Source organism: Macaca mulatta, chromosome X (assembly GCF_049350105.2).
Source record: "Macaca mulatta isolate MMU2019108-1 chromosome X, T2T-MMU8v2.0, whole genome shotgun sequence".
In the NCBI taxonomy this organism is placed as follows: domain Eukaryota; kingdom Metazoa; phylum Chordata; class Mammalia; order Primates; family Cercopithecidae; genus Macaca; species Macaca mulatta.
Genome location: NC_133426.1, coordinates 125,423,943 through 125,441,606, shown reverse-complemented (window position 1 = coordinate 125,441,606; position 17,664 = coordinate 125,423,943). Strand labels below are relative to the sequence as shown.

The following is a 17,664-nucleotide window of genomic DNA, read 5'->3' as shown; positions in this document are numbered from 1 at the left end:
CTTTTCTGCCCTGGTCCAAATCCCATCTCGCTAGGGGGTTTGTTCTCCCGCTCCCTCGTGTAGCCACCGAGCCTCAGCCCCGGCCCGGCAGCGCGTTGAACTCACCCAACTTAACTGCCTCGTTGTACTTGAGCAGCGCCGCCTCCACCTGGCGCTCGCGGTACAGCCGGTTGCCCTCGTGCCGGAGTTGCGACGCCCGCGCCGGGCCTGGGAACAACTTGCCGAGGAGGCCGCTGAGCACCACGTTGACTCGCAGCGGCGGCGGCGGCTGCTGCCCAGCCCGCCGGGATCCACGCGCCCGCCCAGTGGCCACCATCAACGCAGAGAGCTTGACCCCGCACAGCGCACAGCGCCGGTCGGCGGCCCGCCCACGTTCCAGGCACAGTTTACAAAAGGTGTGGCCACACGACAAGGACACGGGGTCTGATAGAAACCCATGACATTTCCGGCACTTAAAGCCGTCCCACACCTCGGTGGCCGCCGCGGCTGCGGCGGCCCCAGTCTCTTCCGCCGCCACGGCGCCGCTTGCGGTGCTACCCTCGCCCGGGGGCGCTGGCGCCAGCGCCTCGCCTTGCGGGACTTTCTCCGCCAGGCAGCGCACCAGCTGCTCCAGCTGCTCAGCCACCAGCTGCTGCCGCTCGGAGAGCTGTCTATACACCTCGAGGGCTTCCCGGATTCTCCCCCGGGACGCCAAGGCGTCTGCCTGCGTGAGCAGGACTTTGCTCTCCGGCGTTGAGGTTCCCGGAGACTGCTCTTGCTCTGGCTCCCGCGTCGGTAGAGGTGCCGGGCTCTCTGCAGCCGCCTCTCGGTGGGGGCCCATGTCTACTTGGGCCGCTGATGCCCCTCGCTCCGCCGGCTCCAAGTTGTTGCTGCTGACCTCGGCGGGCAAGCTCAGCATCTGTTCGGTCCGTAAGGACTCCATAGGAAGAGGGACACGGGAGGGGAAGAGGCGTCTAGGGACTGGGGACACGAAGCAAAGAGTGGCAGCTGGAGGAAATCGGGGCAGCCACCGCCGCCGTGCCACCGAGCTCCGGACCCTGCCGCGCCTCCGGGAGCTCCATGCCGGGCGCCCCGCGCCGCCTAATAACTGTCTTGTCTCAGCAAAGTGTTATATAAAACGGTACCACGTGACCTGCCGCCACGCTGCTCATTGGCCGGCGGCGGGGAAATTGTTACAAAACCAGACAGTTTTGTAACAGTGTTGCTCTTGCTTCTTTGGGCTTCGCTTTTCTTGGCTTCTTTTTGAGGTTGTTTGTGTTTACACGTCGCCTTATTCCTCCTCGCCACCTGGTTCTTTATCGGAAGTGGAGTTGGGGGGTGGGGAGAAACTCAGTGTCTTCCCTTGGGCTTCTCAGTCTCCAAACCCCACCCCATCCCACGTCCAAACGGGCCAGCAAACAGGTCCCCTCTGCCAGCCGCTGACCAGCGGCCCCCTACTCCTCCTAGGAGAGGCTGGTACCTCGAGGTGCACAGTCCGCGGGGTCTTCCGGGACGCCTAAGGCTTTCCCTTTGGGGGAGATGGCTGCTGTCAGGGAAAGGAAGCAGGTTGGGAGGGGTATCCATGAAGCCCTCCCGCCCCCTCCCCAACACACACACACAACCCAGCTCCAGCCCGAGAGCCCTGGGAGCCCCGCCTGGGTTTCTTGCCTTCTCTCAGGAGCCTCACAAACGTGGTAAATGCGGTTTCTGAGGGTGCTTGGTCTTCCGTGCCAAGAGCGACTCAGAGCAGCGGGTCCCACCGGCGCAGAAGTTGGGCAGCGCTCGCTGGACAGTGAGGAACTCGCAGAGAAGATGCACTTAGCCAGCTCAGCCCTGGGAGGGAGATGCCCCGCCAACTCCCCTCCTTACCTCTCTCCCCTCAACGCCAGAACTAGCGCTGGGGCGGGCGGCGGGCGCCCAGCTGGAGACATACCAGGCCCGCCCCTGGAGCCACTGGCCGGATGCGCGCGGCCGGGAGTACCCGGCCTGCTGGGGTCGGTGGGTACTCTGGGGGCGTGCGAGAGTGGCAGGCGGAAGACGCTAACTGAGAGCGCTGCTCAGGAGAAAGTCCGCGAATCCTGGCACAGCCCAGTGACTGACTGAATAGCCTCCAGGTTTGTCGCTCCTGAGCGCTGCGCGGGAGGGGTACAACTGGGCACGAGCCTCAGTGCCTGGTTTACAATGGCTAGGGGGCCTCGACGGTGTCCCACACACTTCCTGAAGGCGAGCAGGGTGGCCAACTGCACACTCTTTGCCTCCCTTGAATCCCCACATTTAGGATGGGAACTAAGCTCACAAATGAGCCAACAGAAAACGGTATGGTGGCACTGCTCCAAGCAGGGAGGCAGCGACTAGGCTTGCCGCTGGCTCAGTTGGCCTTCAGAGCCTGCAGGCTCTTGGGCAGTGCCAGGGTGCCGCCCCAGGGGCCTGAAGACCTATTGTTGCCTCCTGCTGCAGCCATCTCTTAGCTGGATGACCTTGGAGAAGCCAAACTTTGGAATCCATCATTTTTCCTTCTGCACAAATGTCAGAGCTTATCTTACTTGGGATTAAGTCATGTTTCAGAGCTGGGTTATGGCAGGCCCCCTCAGGGCTCTGCTTCTCTTTAGGTAGTTAAACCAGCCTTAGATCAACACCAAGGTCCCAGAGAATAGGTACTATGCAGCTAGCTGTAGAGCCTCTCTCTAATAAGACAGGACAGGGGGAGAGGGTCACAGGGCAGAAAGGAAGCATCATATAGGGGGAAAAAGACACACACACAGAAGAAGAAGGAGAAGGAGAAGGAGAAGGAGAAGAAGGAGGGAGAGGGAGAGGGAGAGGAAGAAGAAGAAATAGAGAAACTAGTTGTAGCCAGGAAAGCATGAGGAACACATTGGAAAAATTGGCTTGAAGCCTTGGATCTGTCACATATTTGCTATGAAACCTTAGGTGGGTTCTCCAAACCTTAGTTTCTCTTAATCTCCAAGGTTCCCTCCAGCTCTAACCTTGAGTGGCTTTGATCCTAAGACCAAATTTCGTGTTACTTAAGTACAAATGATTAGTACTCAGTTACTTAAGTACAAATGACTAGTCCAAATGCTGTAGATGGTGGCTTTAACGGGGGTTGAGGGGATAGGAAGTCAATGGAAGGCTGTCCATTTAGTCGGGTCAGACCTGAGCTAGATTTTTTTTTTTTTTTAGACGGAGTTTCATTATTGTTGCCCAGGCTGGAATACAATGGCACGATCTCAGCTCACCGCAACCTTCGCCTCCTGGGTTCAAGGGACTCCCCTGCCTCAGCGTTCCAAGTAGCTGGGATTACAGGCATGCGCCACCACACCTAGCTAATGTTTTTGTATTTTTAGTAGAGACGGGGTTTCTCCATGTTGGTCAGGCTGGTCTTGAACTCAGGTCCCGACCTCAGGTGATCCGCCCACCTCGGCCTCCCAAAGTGCTAGGATTACAGGTGTGAGCCACCACGCCCAGCCCCTGAGCTACATTTTTAAGATGTAGAAGTTGGAGGACTGGCTAGGAGGCGGAGGAGGTGGCCGTGCCACACAGTAGGGGAGAAGTTGGGGTTCCTGGTGACTTGCTATCTAATTGAGGGGAGCTCTTTTCACTTCTCAGTTTCCCCTACTATCAAATGAGATCCCCAGCACTAATTATCTGCCTGCCCCTTCAGGCACCTGTGAAGAAGGACACTCGATGGGGAAGGTAGAGATTCATGAGATAGATAATGATGAAACCATCTTAATTAAAGAGCTTTACCCCTTTGACATATCTAAAAAATATACATATGTCTGTTACCCAAAATTGTTTCCTAGATGCAAATCTGGGATGTGCTTTGCTCCGCGGAAGACCTTGACAAGGGAATATCCCCTGGGTTGATTCCCCTCCCTTGCCCTGTTATGGTAGGGAGGCTAGGAGAGGGCCAGGTCAGGTAGAGAGTCACAGTCTTGCAGGCATGGAGAAGAGAAGCTCCCTCTAGGCAGGCCCTCTTGGCTGCCGGTGCACAAGGTTGACCGTGAGCTTGGTCAGGAATGTTAATAGCGTTCTGGATAATGCAAGGTACTCTGGTGTAAATGGCAGTACCAGCTACTCACTGACCAGACTCCATAGGGAATTTTACATTGTAATCAAGACTGCCCGTAGGACAACACCAAGTGGGTTTCTATTGAATGCTGAAAAACATTATCACAGTGGTTTTCTTTCTTTCTTTAAGTTAAACAAGTATTACCATTATATTGATATACATTTGTGAACCAATTCAGAAATCTCCTACTTAGAACTTCCTTCCCTCTGCTCTTACTAATTGGAGACTCCCTGGAATGAGGGGAAGGGGGAGATTAACACCATCTTTTTCAGGTGCACATATTCCCTTTGGAGTGTCAGATTCTCTAAACCTCCATTTATTTTGCTAGGCTCACCTTGTGGCTGAGGTTAACCAAGAAGAGAGAGCAAGGATTGAGCTGCCCCTCATTTTCAACTAGTAGTTTCCCAACTGGGCTCTTAAGAATCTCTCTGGGGCTCAGAGGAGACAAGCAGGCAGGCTTTGATCCTAGCTCCCTTCAAGCAGGGCAGTATTGTATCCATCTGTTTCACAAAAGTGAGCCTCCAGGTATGATTTCATTGAAGAAAAACTGTCCCTTACAATATCAAGTTTGAAAACCATAGCAATTTTTACACGTTTTCATGTATTTGTTGGGCATCTTCCACATACCAAGGACTGTTCTAGATACTGGAGACACATCAAAGCAGCAGCCGGGTGTGGAGCCTCATGCCTGTAATCCCAGCACGTTGAGAGGCTGAGGCAGGTGGATCACGGCAAAACCCCGTCTCTACTAAAAATACAAAAAAAAAAAAAAAAAAAAAATTAGCAGGGCATCATGGTGCACGCCTGTAATCCCAGCTACTTGGGAGGCTGAGGCAGGAGAATCATTTGAACCCAGGAAGCAGTGAACCCAGGTTGAGGCAGGAGAAGCATTTGAACCCAGGTTGCAGTGAGCCAAGATCACACCACTGCACTCCAGCCTGGGTGAAAAAGAAAAGCAGCACATAACTCCCAGGCTCTCCCTCACATATGATAGTGCATCTTTCCCCACATACACACATCCTCGTACTGGCTTCCCATGTAGGCTAGAAGCTTCAGAGGGCAAGGACTAGTATATCTCCTCCAGTGACATAAGCAGGACAGTGCTTGAACAGATCTTACTGAACATGCCAGTGAACATTCTGGCCCTAGGAGTGTGCAGAGGGACAAGAGGAAACAGTTGGAATGCCATGCACTGTGGTCATTCACAAAGCAGAGACTGGGCACACAAATAACAAATGGTTGACAGTCTTGTACTTGGAAAGGACTGCTGAGCAACTCTGGGAGGAAAGAGTCCATTCAAAGCCAAAGACCTGTGGTAAGGTGTAAGCAACCCCGTGCACACATACACATGCACACACTCTATGCCTGGAAGCTTGGCCAAAGCATGCATTTGTTCTGTATTTGATAGTCTCATTTTATAAACTGGGGTGACCCATAAATCTGCAGTCCTTACGGGGGAAAAAAAGGAACCATGAACATTAATGGTATCGATATGGAAAGCAAGACCTCCCCTTGCTATACAGAGTAGCCAAAATCCACAACTGAAAGAAAGTTTAGCCGGGCATGGTGGCTCACGCCTGTAATTTCAGAACTTTGGGAGGCTGAGGTGGGTGGATCAGTTGAGGCCAGGAGTTCAGGACCAGCCTGATCAACATGGTGAACCCCCATCTCTACTAAGAATTTTTTTTATAAAAAAATAGCTGGGCGTGGTGGCGCGTGCCTGTAATCCCAGCTACTGAGGAGTCTGAGGCAGAATTGCTTGAACCCAGGAAGTGGAGGTTACAGTGAGCCAAGATTGCACCATTGCACTCCAGCCTGGGCAACAGAGCAAGACTCTGTCAAAAAAAAAAAAAAAAAGGAAAGAAAAGGAAGGAAAGAAGGAAGAAAGGAAAGAAGGAAGGAAGGAAGAAGGAAGGAAGGAAGGAAGGAAGGAAGGAAGGAAGGAAGGAAGGAAAGTTAGCTTACATGTCAGCTCTGGTTTCACAAATGAGGCAACTGAACACTAGAGAAGGCAAGTGACTTGCCACAGGTCATAATGAATTTGATACGGCCAAATTGGAAGTTAGGGTTCATATCTCTTTGTCTCTTTGTTTATAGAATTTTTTCCATGTGATCTGAAAGCTAAAGAGCACAGAACATCTCCTTCTTTTTTTTTTTTTTTTTTTTTTTAAGACACAGTTTCACTCTTTTGCTCATGCTGGAGTGCAATGGTGCGATCTTGGCTCACTGCAACCTCCACCTCCTGGATTCAAGTGATTCTCCTGCCTCAGCCTCCCGAGTAGCTGGGATTACAGGCATGCACCACTGCGCCCAGCTAATTTTGTGTTTTTTTAGTAGAGACGAGGTTTCTCCATGTTGGTCAGGCTGGTTTCGAACTCCCGCATCTCCTTCTTCTTACTTATTGTAAGAAATTATTTCAGATTTCCCACCTACAAGATTTTCATCGGTTCAACAAATATTTATTGAACATATATTATGTGCTAATGGAGCTGCCATTTGTAGGGCAATAATAGGATATGACACAGTCCTTATCCTCTAGTAGCTAACTGAGGAAACAAGAGACAAAGATTTAAAAACTAACAGGCTGTCTGTAAGAAGTGCCAAAATTAAGGGAACAGTGTGTCCACGGAAGCCCTCAAAGGGGACAGACTGCAATGCAGTCTCATGGAAAAGGTGCCTTTAAGCTAGGTTGGAGAGGATTTAAATAGAGAAGTGAAAGACCACCCTGAGGCTCAATACCAGGGGACTTCCTTTATATTGGGGGATAGGTGGCCCAGGAAAAAGAGAATTCCAAGTAAGCCGGATTGGTCAAGTGCAGTGACAGGATCTCAGCTCACTGCAACCTCTGCCTCTCAGGTTCAAGCGATTCTCCTGCCTCAGCCTCCTGAGTAGATGGGATTACAGGCATGCACCACCACACCCGGCTAATTTTTGTATTTTTAGTAGAGACGAGGTTTTGCCATGTTGGCCAGGCTAGTCTCAAACTCCTGACCTCAGGTGATCCACCCGCCTCAGCCTCCCAAAGTGCTGGGATTACAGGCGTGAGCTACCACACCCAGCCAGGAATTTGTATTCTTAAAGGCTATCCATGTGATTGTGATGCTCAGTTAAATTTGATGTTCACCCATGTAAAGGATGATGCAGAATACATTGGAGGAGTTTACCCCAATTCTTCCCTCCCTACTTCATCCTCAGTTCCTCTGGTGGTGGCATTAATAATTCTTCCCTACATTTTACTGAAGGGTAAACTGAGAGTCCAGAGACTATCAATGATGCGCACAAGGTCATTCAGCAAGTAGTGGAGATGCTGGCCTGTCAACCACTAAAAACAGAAAGATGGCAAGATACTATCCCAAGGAAGATTTTGCTTAATTTCTCTGCAAGACAAGTTAGACCCACTTGGTAAGCCAGGGAGTCTGTCACCCAGAGTACAGAAAGGAGCAAGTCTTGAGCTGCCAGATGTGTGGGACAGAGCCCAGGGCAAAGTTAGTCGCCAGGAGGTTGGAGTTCTAACTTTGCTGTGTGACTCAGCCCAAGCCACTTCCCCTCTCTCTTTATGTCTGTTCTTCACCGATGAATAACAATGCCCAACGTCACTGTTGGAATTAGCTACCAGTGATGGAAAATGCACAGTGCAGTTAGTCCCGATGTGAAATGTGATTCCTGGGAACAGAAGGGATGCACAGCCATCTGTTAATTGTTATGAGTAAAATTTGTGCTGGCTGCTCTCAGAGTAAGCATTTTCTTCCCAAGAGGAGAGTGGGCAGGAGGCTTGAGCCTGGGCCCTGCCCTCTTCAGAGACACTCACTAATGTGGAGGCTCTAGAGGACCAGACAGAGCAGTCTGGTCATGGGAGGAAAAAGAAATAAAAGGCAGGTTATCTGGAGGGAAAGCAGCAAACATTCATCAGGAGCAAATTATCTGAAGGCTTTGGCAGGATTGGGAAATGGTTAGAATCAGGGCTTAGATCTTTTTATTAAATTGTAGTAAAATATACATAACATAAAATTTATCATTTTAACCACTTTTAAGTGCATGGTCAGTGGCATTAAATACATTCACATTGTTGTGCAACCATCGTCATCATTCATCTCCAGAACTTTTTTCATCTTGTAAAACCAAAATTCTATACCCGTTCAATATTAATTCCCCATTCCGTTTTCCCCCAATCCCCTAGTAAGCCACCATTCTACTTTCTGTCTGTATCAATTGGACTACTCTAAGCAGTTCAAAGAAGTAGATTCATACAATATGTGTCTTTTTCCAACTGGCTTATTTCACTTAGCATAATGTCCTCAAGGTTCATCCATGTTGTAGCATATGAGAATTTCCTTTTATTTTTTCTTGGAGATGCAGTCTCACTGTATCACCCAGTCTGGAGTGCAATGGTGCAGTCTCAGTTCACTGCAACTTCTGCTTCCCGGGTTTAAGCCATTCTCCTGCCTTAGCCTCCGGAGTAGCTGGGATTACAGGCGCATGCTGCCATGCCTGGCTAATGTTTTGTATTTTTTAGTAGAGACGGAGTTTCACCATGTTGCCCAGACTGGTCTCGAACTCCTGAGCTCAGGCAATCTGCCTGCCTTGGCCTCCCAAAGTGCTGGGATTACAGGCATGAGCCGCGTCACCCGGCGGCAAGAATTTCCTTCCTTTTTAAGGCTGAGTAATATTCCATTGCATGTAAATCTCACATTTTGTTTATTAATTCATCTGTTGATGGACACAGGTTACTTCTGCCTTCTGGCTATTGTGAATACTGCTGCTATGAACATGACTATACAAATATGTCTTTGAGACCTTGATTTTAATTCTTTTGGGTACATACCCAACAGTGGAATTGCTGGTTCACACTGTCCTTCTATTTATTTTTTATTTTTTATTTTTTGAGGAACCAGCATACTGCTTTCTACAGTATGCACCATTCTGCATTCCCACCAGCAATGCTTACGTAAGGGTTCCAATTTCTCCATATGCTGGCCAACTCTTGTTATTTTCTGTTTTTTGTTTTGTTTTGTTTTGTTTATAGTAGCCATCATAATGAGTGTGAGTAGTATCTCATTGTGGTTTTGATTTACATCTCCCTAATGATTAGTGATGTTAAACATATTTTCATGTGCTTTTTGGCCATTTTCATATCTTCTTTGGAGAAAGGTCTATTCAAGCCTTTTCCCATTTTTTAATCAGTTTGTTTTTTTAAGAAAACAATTGCTGGCCGGGTGCGGTGGCTCATGCCTGTAATCCCAGCGCTTTGGGAGGCCAAGGTGGGCGGATCACAAAGTCAGGAGATCAAGACCATCCTGGCTAACACGGTGAAACCCTGTCTCTACTAAAAATACAAAAAATTAGCTGGGTGTGGTGGTGGGCACCTGTAGTCCCAGCTACTCTGGAGGCTGAGGCAGGAGAATGGCGTGAACCCGGGAGGCAGAGCTTGCAGTGAGCCAAGATCGCGTCACTGCACTCCAACCTGGGCAACAGAGTGAGACTCCGTCTCGAAAAAAAGAAATCAATTGCTGCTGAGTTTTAGGAGTTCTCTATATATTCTGGATATTGATCCGTTACTGGCTATGTGGTTTGCAAATATTATCTCCCATTCTGTGGGTTGCCTTTTCACTCTGTTGATAGTTCCCTTATCTGAAGACTTTGGCAGGGCATGGATCTTGAACTTGAGAAATCTGGATTCAAAATCTGGCTGTGTAACATTGGGCAAGCTATGTTTTCATCTGAAAAATAGGGATGATGCTTATAATAGAACCTTGCTTATAAGATTGCTATAATGATAAGTAAATGAGATTGTACATGTAAAATCTTACCGCAGAGCCTAGACCAGGTTAAGTGCTCAATAAGTAGTAACCTTTGTTACTATTGGGCTTAAGAAGGAGCCAGAATAATGTACTTGAAATACTATATTCTTTATTATCAAATGGATGAGTATGCCAACAATAACTAAGCAAGCAATCTGAACACAATAACGTTACATAATACTTAACACTTGTGTAGCAAGTTGCAGTATACAAAGCATTTAAACATGCATCATTCATTCAACGAGCTCCACTGGGGGCATAATGATGAGTAAGACACAGTGCTGCAGAAGTGAGTAGGAGAAATCAACAAGGAAAAAAAGGCCGTTTAATCAGGCTGATGAGTGTTAAGAAGACAGAAGCATAGGGTGCTGCGGGGGTGTGACGGGGGAGACACAGAGGAAGAGCAGTTCAGACTGGGGGAGGGTTTCCCAGGTGGGTAATATAGATACAGAATATTACAGCGTTAGAAGAAGAAAAGGGGGAGTGGGAGCTGCAAGGCACTGAGTGTTCTGGGAACAACAAGAAGCTAGTGCAAAGGCTGGAGGTGAGAGAAGCTGGCTCACTCAGGAACAGCTGTTAATTACCGCTAGAGCTTAGAATTTAAGAGGGAGTAGTAGTGTGGGATGAGTCCAGAGAAACCAGCAGGTGCCAGATCATGAAAGGCCTTGTAGACCAGGGTAAGGAACTGGGATTTTTATTATAATAACAGAGACCTATTGAAGGGTTTTGAGCAGATGAGCTACGTAACTGGGTTTGCCTTTTCAAAGGATCTCTTTGGCTACAGTGTAGAGAGCAAAATGAAGAGGACTCAGTTAAGGAGAGAACAGAGGATGGAGAGAAGAGGCATTTAGGGATAAGAGCAGATGTGGAGACTGACTGGATGACCTCAATTGATTCTCTTTGGTAGTAACTTAGATATTAGCATCAATGGAAGTTGAGGAAGGCTAAGTGATTTGTACGAGGTCTTACAGCTTAAAGAATTCAATTAGGACTCTGGCTTTCCACCTTGACATCTTTTGTTCGCTTCATCAGAAGATGCCATTAGACGGGGTGCTAGGTCTTTGTATGTAAAGCCACTTCACGGAATTCAAGTCCCATTTCCCCATTGACTTCTATGCAGGAAATATTCATTTCAGAGGTATAGTACTTTATCTAAATGTTGAACTGGTCACCAATGTACTATGTTTTGGAACACTTGAGCTTCAAGTCACTCTTTTATCTTCTATTCTACTTTTAGTGTTTAATGGGCAGCAAACCCTTCCATTCCAGGGAGGCTCATATAAACAGGCCAAGGCTCAGGAAAGAAAAATGGGCTTGCGTCCTAGTCCAGACCACTAATTAACTGTGGGATGTAACTAGTCACTTTCTTTTTATAAACTTATATCAGAAAACCCCGGGGAATAAACAAGTGCTTATTCACTCAAATTCGATAGCTTTATGAATGTCTTTTAAAATAACTGCCCTTTCAAACTGTGACTAGCAACTCTCTCATCAATCTATTTGGTAAATTGGGTCTCTGACCTCATAATACACTTATACTTGATAGCGATTTTCCCTGAACGCTACTGTTTGCTCACCAGGGAGTGTGTCCCTGCCCTGTAATTGCTGAGCATGGTGTTATCAGACTCAAAGTGTCAACCAAGATATATGGGTATGTTTGTTTTTTCTGAGATACTTGTACTGCTAATATACTTTTGGAGGGGGAGGGCCACTCACTGAGTTAGAAAACCAGTAAGAAGAGAAAAAATGACTGAGGAAGGAGTTCAAATTATAGTTTATGAAAAACCCAACTGATATGCCCATCCTGAGACATCAATAAGATGATGAAGTGTCTCTGTGAATGACAAGGCCCTGCACACACAGAGGATATTAATGATAATAATCTTTCTTCGAATCCCACAAGGTAGCTGAGTCTGTAAGTGAAAAGGAGCCTGTGGTGGTGCAGACTTGCCCAGAATCAGGGCCCAGTGGGGCTGCAGTTCCTGCTCAACAGGAAGGATGGAGCCCTGACATGTAACTCCAATCCCAGGGGCTGAGCTCAAGGTCACAGAGCCTGTGCAGTGACCCCCATGGAATGTGGGAGTGAAGGTCAAATCCCAAGAGAGACCAGCATTCCAGACTGTCCCCTACCCCTCCCGTGGCTTCCAGGAGCAGCAGGAAGTGCTGGGCTTGAGGACTGTGGGCCTTACCTGGCCTGGAGGGAGATGGCACTCCTGCACTGGTGTTTGTCTTTGGAGAGCACCCGCAGCCTGCTCCGGCTGTGACACAGTAGACTAGGAGGCCAGCAAGGGACCAAGTCACTCCCTGTATGTGGGGGGCAGGGGCAGGGTCTCCCCTGAGGGGTGAGATCCCTCGTTGTCCCCAGCCTCACAGGAGAATCACACTAGGCCGGAAGAGCAGAAACCTCACGCGAGGCCAGGGAAACGATCCCAAGAAAAAGGAAGAGGGGATAGCAAGGCCCTTTGTAGGCAGTCAAGCCCTAGGCAGGTAGAAGAGAAACACCATTCACGGTGATAGTGATTCCAAAGCCTTTTGAGTCATTCAGCAAACATTTATCAAACACCGATCTGGTGCAGAGCCCTGTGGCAGGCTCTGTGGGTGTTACAAACTTGAGGCAGGCGTAGGCCTTCCCCCCAAAGGGCCTTCTTAGAGGAGCTAAACCATGTCCACACATATCACTGTCATTCAGGATGGCCTCTGGTGAGGGTGGTGGGGGACAGATATAGAAAAGTAGGCTGCCTGGAGGCGATGAGTTTTGAGCCAGGCTGTAAAGGAGATCTTTGGGCTGGTCTTCCAGGGGTGTTCCCTACCATCCCAACATTAAGCGGAAACCTCTGCGGGTTGTTGTGCCTTTAAGTCTCTCCCTCTGTTCCACCCTGACCCTGATATTGGGTCTGCAAATGGAAAGGACTTGGCCACTTCTGTTGACTGACAGAGGGAGTAGGGTGGGGAAACAGAGCACCTTTCCCTAAGGAAAATTGTCATCATCATCCAAATGTCTGTCTTCTCATCTAGACTAAACTGGGGCAAGCCACAAGTCTTAGGCAACTGTGAGTCCCCAGCCCCTAACACAACTTCAGGTGCATGGTAGATGTTCAATACATGCTCACTGCATGATTGAATGAGTAGAGTCTAGAGTGTTTGTCTTGCAGCTTTGAGTGGACAGCCCTGCTCTTCATGACCTGGGAAGACACTTTTTGCTTTCTATGAAAACTGTCTACCTAGGAGGATTTGATTTTGCAGTAGGCATAAAGACACCTTATTCGTCATCCTCCTCACCATAGAACTTCCATTAAATCTTCTATATCTGTCCTGTAGGTCTTTCCTCTAGACAGGACAACATCCCCTTCCTTCCTCCCTACCACAAGGCTCAAGTGTTGTGTTTTTGTTGTTGTTGTTGTTGTTTTTCAGCCAAGAACCCTCTGAGGCTTCATGTACATTTTGACATAAGTCCTGTAGAGACAATGTCCTGCCTCTACTGCCCTACCCAGTCAGGGGCTGCCTATCTTTTGAAGCCCAAGTCCCTCCTCCTCTGGGAAGCCTTTCTTGAGAAAAGGCCACACACTGTGACCCTTCCTGACTCTCTTGACTGCACAGTTGAGTAAGTCATCATATTATAGGTAAACATGGTTGAGTCATTTGAGTCATAGAGATGTTTCATGTGTAGCTTTTTCTCCCAAATAGATGGTGATCCCCCTGTTGCCAGATATGGTAGCACTGACTTCTCTATCCCCGGTAGTGTCTCCCAAAAGACATTCTGCATAGGTATGTGGCAAATACTTGCTTGATTGAGGGGAAGGCAGATAACTGATCTGAACCTTTCAGGGATTGTCAAGTCACACATATTTCCTTTTTCTATGCCTGATTAATCAACCTTCTGCTATCAAGTTGTGCCGGACGTTAGACATGAAACAATTCTGTCTCAACTGCAGATTAGAAATCAGGAAATCTTTGGTTATAGTCCTGACTGATGTGAACTTTGGCAAGCCAGTTAGCTGCCTCAGTTTCTTCAATTAAGAAATAGGGAGACTTCCACTTCTGGCTAAGATGGAGCAACAGGGTTTGCATTTACCCTCCTGAATGAAACAACCAAATAGAATCAAATAAAGACAGACGACATGAAGTAAGTTTTCAAGGCACTAGATATTAATAGTAGGTGATGAAGGATGGTGATCCCAGGAAGATGGGAAACAAACAAGGTGAGCCCTATGAATGCCCCAGGTTATTTTTTAACAGCTTTATTGTACTATAAGTCGCATACCATACAATTCACCCACTTAAAATGTAGAATTCAGTGGTTTTAGTATGTTCACAGATACTGCAACCATTACCAATTTTGGAACATTTTCATCACCTCAAAAGGAAATCCCATGCCCTTTGGCTATCCCTGTTCTATTCCCTATTCCCTTCAGCCCTAAGCAACAATCTACTTTCTGTCTGTATAGATTTCCCTATTCTGGACTTTCAAATTAATAGAATCATACAATATGTGGTTTTTGTAACTGGGTTCTTTTACTCCCAGTTTTCAAGGTTTATCCATGTCGTAGCATGTATCAGCAAGTACTTTATTCCTTTTTATGGCCAAATAATATACCACTGTACGGAGATACCACATTGTGTCTATTGATTCATCAGTTGATGGACATTTGTGTTGTTTTCACCTTTTGGTTATTATGAAGGATGCTGCTATAAACATTCCTGTACAATTTCTGTATAAGTTTTTGTGTGGACGTATATTTTCCTTACTCTTGGGTGTATACCTAGAAGGGGAATTGCTGGGTCATATGAGAACTTTCTGTTTAAACTTTTCACGAACTGCCAGACTGTCTTCCAAAGTGGCTGCATCAATTAACCTTCCTGTCAACGATGTAGGACGATTCCAATTTCTCCACACCCTTGCCCATACTTGTTATCTGACTTTTTAATTATAGTCATCCTCATGGGTATGAAGTGGTGTCTCATTGTAATTTTGCCTTGCATCTCCCTGATGATGTTGAGCAACTTTTCATGTGTTTATTGTCCATTTGTACATCTTCCCCAAAGAAATGTCTATTCAGATCCCTTGCCCATTTTTAATTGGTTTGTCTTTTTATTATTGGGTTTTTATATAGTCTAGATACCACTCCCTTATAATATTAATGAACTGAAAATATTTCCCCCATTCTGTGGGTTGACTTTTCACTTTCATGATGGTGTCCTTGTTTTACGTTTTGATGAGCTCAAATTTATCTATTTTTTTATTTTGTTGCTTGTCCTTTTGGTATCATAAATAGCAATTCCTTGCCAAAGCTGAGGTCATGAACGTTTAATCTTATGGGTTTTTTTGTTTGTTTGTTTTGTTTTTTTACGGAGTTTCACTTTTTGTTGCCCGGGCTAGAGTGCAATGGCACCGTCTCGGCTCACTGCAACCTCCACCTCCCAGATTCAAGTGATTCTCCTGCCTCAACCTCCTGGGTAGCTGGAATTACAGGCGCCTGCCACCATACTCGGCTAATTTTTGTAATTTTAGTAGAGATGGGGTTTCACCATGTTGGCCAGGTGGGTCTCAAACTCTTGACCTCCGGTGATTCACCCTTCTTGGCCACTCAAAGTGTTGGGATTACAGGCGTGAGCCACCGTGCCTGGCCATATTTAGGTTTTTGATCCATTTGAGTTCATTTTTATATATAGTGTGGGGCATGATCCAACGTCATTCTTTTCTGTGTGGCTATACAGTTGTTCCAGCACTATTTGTTGAAAACACTATTCTTTCCTCATTGAATGGTCTTGGCACTCTTGTCAAAATCAGTTGACCATAGACACATGGTTTTATTTCTAGACTCTCAATTCTATGCCATTGGTGTATATGTCTATCCTTATACCACTACTGCACTGTCTTGATTACCATTTGTTGTAAAATTTGAAGTCAGGAAGTGCGAGTCCTCCTACTTTGTTCTTCTTTTTCAAGATTGTTTTAAGTATTCTGGGTCACTTGCAATTTCATATGAATTTTGGAATCAGCTTGCCAAATTCTTTCTTTTCTTTTCTTTTCTTTCTTTCTTCTTTCTTTCTTTCTTTTTTTTTCTTTCTTTCCTTCTTCTTTCTTTCTTTCTCTTTCTCTTCTTTCTTTCTTTCTCTCTCTCTCTTTCTTGCTTTCTTTCTTCTTTCTTTCTTGCTTTCTTTTCTTTCTTTCTTGCTTTCTTTTCTTTCTTTCTTTTTTTTTGACGGAGTCTCGCTTTGTAGCCAGGCTGGAGTGCAGTGGCACAACCTTGGCTCACTGCAACCTCCGCCTCCCAGGTTCAAGCGATTCTCCTGCCTCAGCCTCCCGAGTAGCTGGGATTACAGGCACGTGCCGCCATGCACAGCTAATTTTTGTATTTTTAGTAGAGATGGGGTTTCACTGTGTTGGACAGGATGGTCTCAATCTCTTGACCTTGTGATCCACCTGCCTCGGCCTCCCAAAGTTCTGGGATTACAGGTGTGAGCCACTGCACCCAGCCAGCTTGCCAATTTCTAAAGAAAAGCTAGCTGGGATCTTATAAAGACTGCATTGAATCTGTAGATTACTTTGGGAAGTATTACCATTTTAACAATATTAAGTCTCCTGACCCATGAACATAGAATGTGTTTTCATTTATTTATACCTTCTTTAATTTCTTTCAACATTGCCTTGTAGTTTTCAGAGTATAATTTTTGTATTCTTTTTCTTAAATTTATTCCTAAATATTTTATTCTTTTTGATATTGTAAATGGGATTGTTTTCCTTAATCTCATTTTTGACTGTTTATTGCAAGTATATAGATAAACAATTGATTTTTATATATTGATCTTATTTCCTGCAACCTTGATCGACCTTTTTGTGGATTCCTTAGGATTTTCTACATACAAGATCGTGTTATCTGCAAACAGAGATACTTTTACTTTTTTCTTTTCCAGTTCAGATGGCTCGTATTTCTTTTTCTTGCCTAATTGCCCTGGATAGAACTCCCAATACAATATTGAGATGCTGACATCCTTGTTTTGTCCCTAATCTTAAGAGTAAGTCATTCACTCTTTCATCATTAAGTATAGTGTCAGCTGTGATTTTTCCTAGTTGCCCTTTATCAAGTTGAAGGAGTTCCCTTCTGTTGCTAGTTTGTTGAATATTTTTATTATGAAAGGGTATTGGGTATTGGATTTTGTCAAATGCTTTTTTTTTTTTTTTTTTTGATGGAGTCTCACTCTGTCACCCAGGCTGGAGTGCTGCAGTGGTGCGATCTCGGCTCACTGCAGCCTCCGCCTCCCGGGTTTGAGCAATTCTCCTGCTTCAGCCTCCTGAGTAGCTGGGATTACAGGGGCCCACCACCACGACTGGCTAATTTTTGTATTTTTTAGTAGCAACAGGGTTTCACTGTGTTTGTCAGGCTGGTCTGAAACTCCTGACCTCAAGTGATCCACCGGCCTTGGCCTCCCAAAGTGCTGGGATTACACGTGTGAGCCACTGCGCCCAGCCTGTCAAATGCTTTTTCTGCATCTACTGAGGTGATCATGCGAATTTTAGTTTTTATTCAATTGCTGTGGTATATTGATTTTCAGATGTTAAACCAACTTTATGTTCCTGGGATAAATCCCACTTTTCTTCTTTCTTTCTTTCTTCTTCTTCTTTTTTTTTTTTTTTTTTTTTTTTTTGAGACGGAGTCTCACTCTGCCACCTAGACTGGAGGGCAGTGATGTGATCTCAGCTTACTGCAACCTCTGCCTCCCAGGTTCAAGCAATTCTCCTACCGCAGCCTCCCAAGTAGCTGGGACTACAGGTGTGCGTCAACACGACCAGCTAATTTTTGTATTTATAGTACA

The 17,664-nt window shown here is 46.3% G+C and overlaps 1 protein-coding gene across 2 annotated transcripts in view; it reads right to left on the bottom strand.

The window, feature by feature from the left end:
- Positions 1 to 2,080, bottom strand: part of LONRF3 (LON peptidase N-terminal domain and ring finger 3) — a 51,009-nt gene extending 48,929 nt beyond the window's left edge. For both annotated transcript variants that reach the window (XM_077989515.1, XM_077989516.1), the window contains exons 1-2: positions 1,648 to 2,080; positions 106 to 1,522 (exon numbers count right to left, since the gene is read on the bottom strand). In XM_077989515.1, coding sequence (XP_077845641.1) covers positions 106 to 922 — 817 coding nt within the window. In that variant the 5' untranslated portion in view covers positions 923 to 1,522; positions 1,648 to 2,080. The remainder of the gene's footprint in view (positions 1 to 105; positions 1,523 to 1,647) is intronic.
- Between the last annotated feature and the right edge of the window lie 15,584 nt (positions 2,081 to 17,664).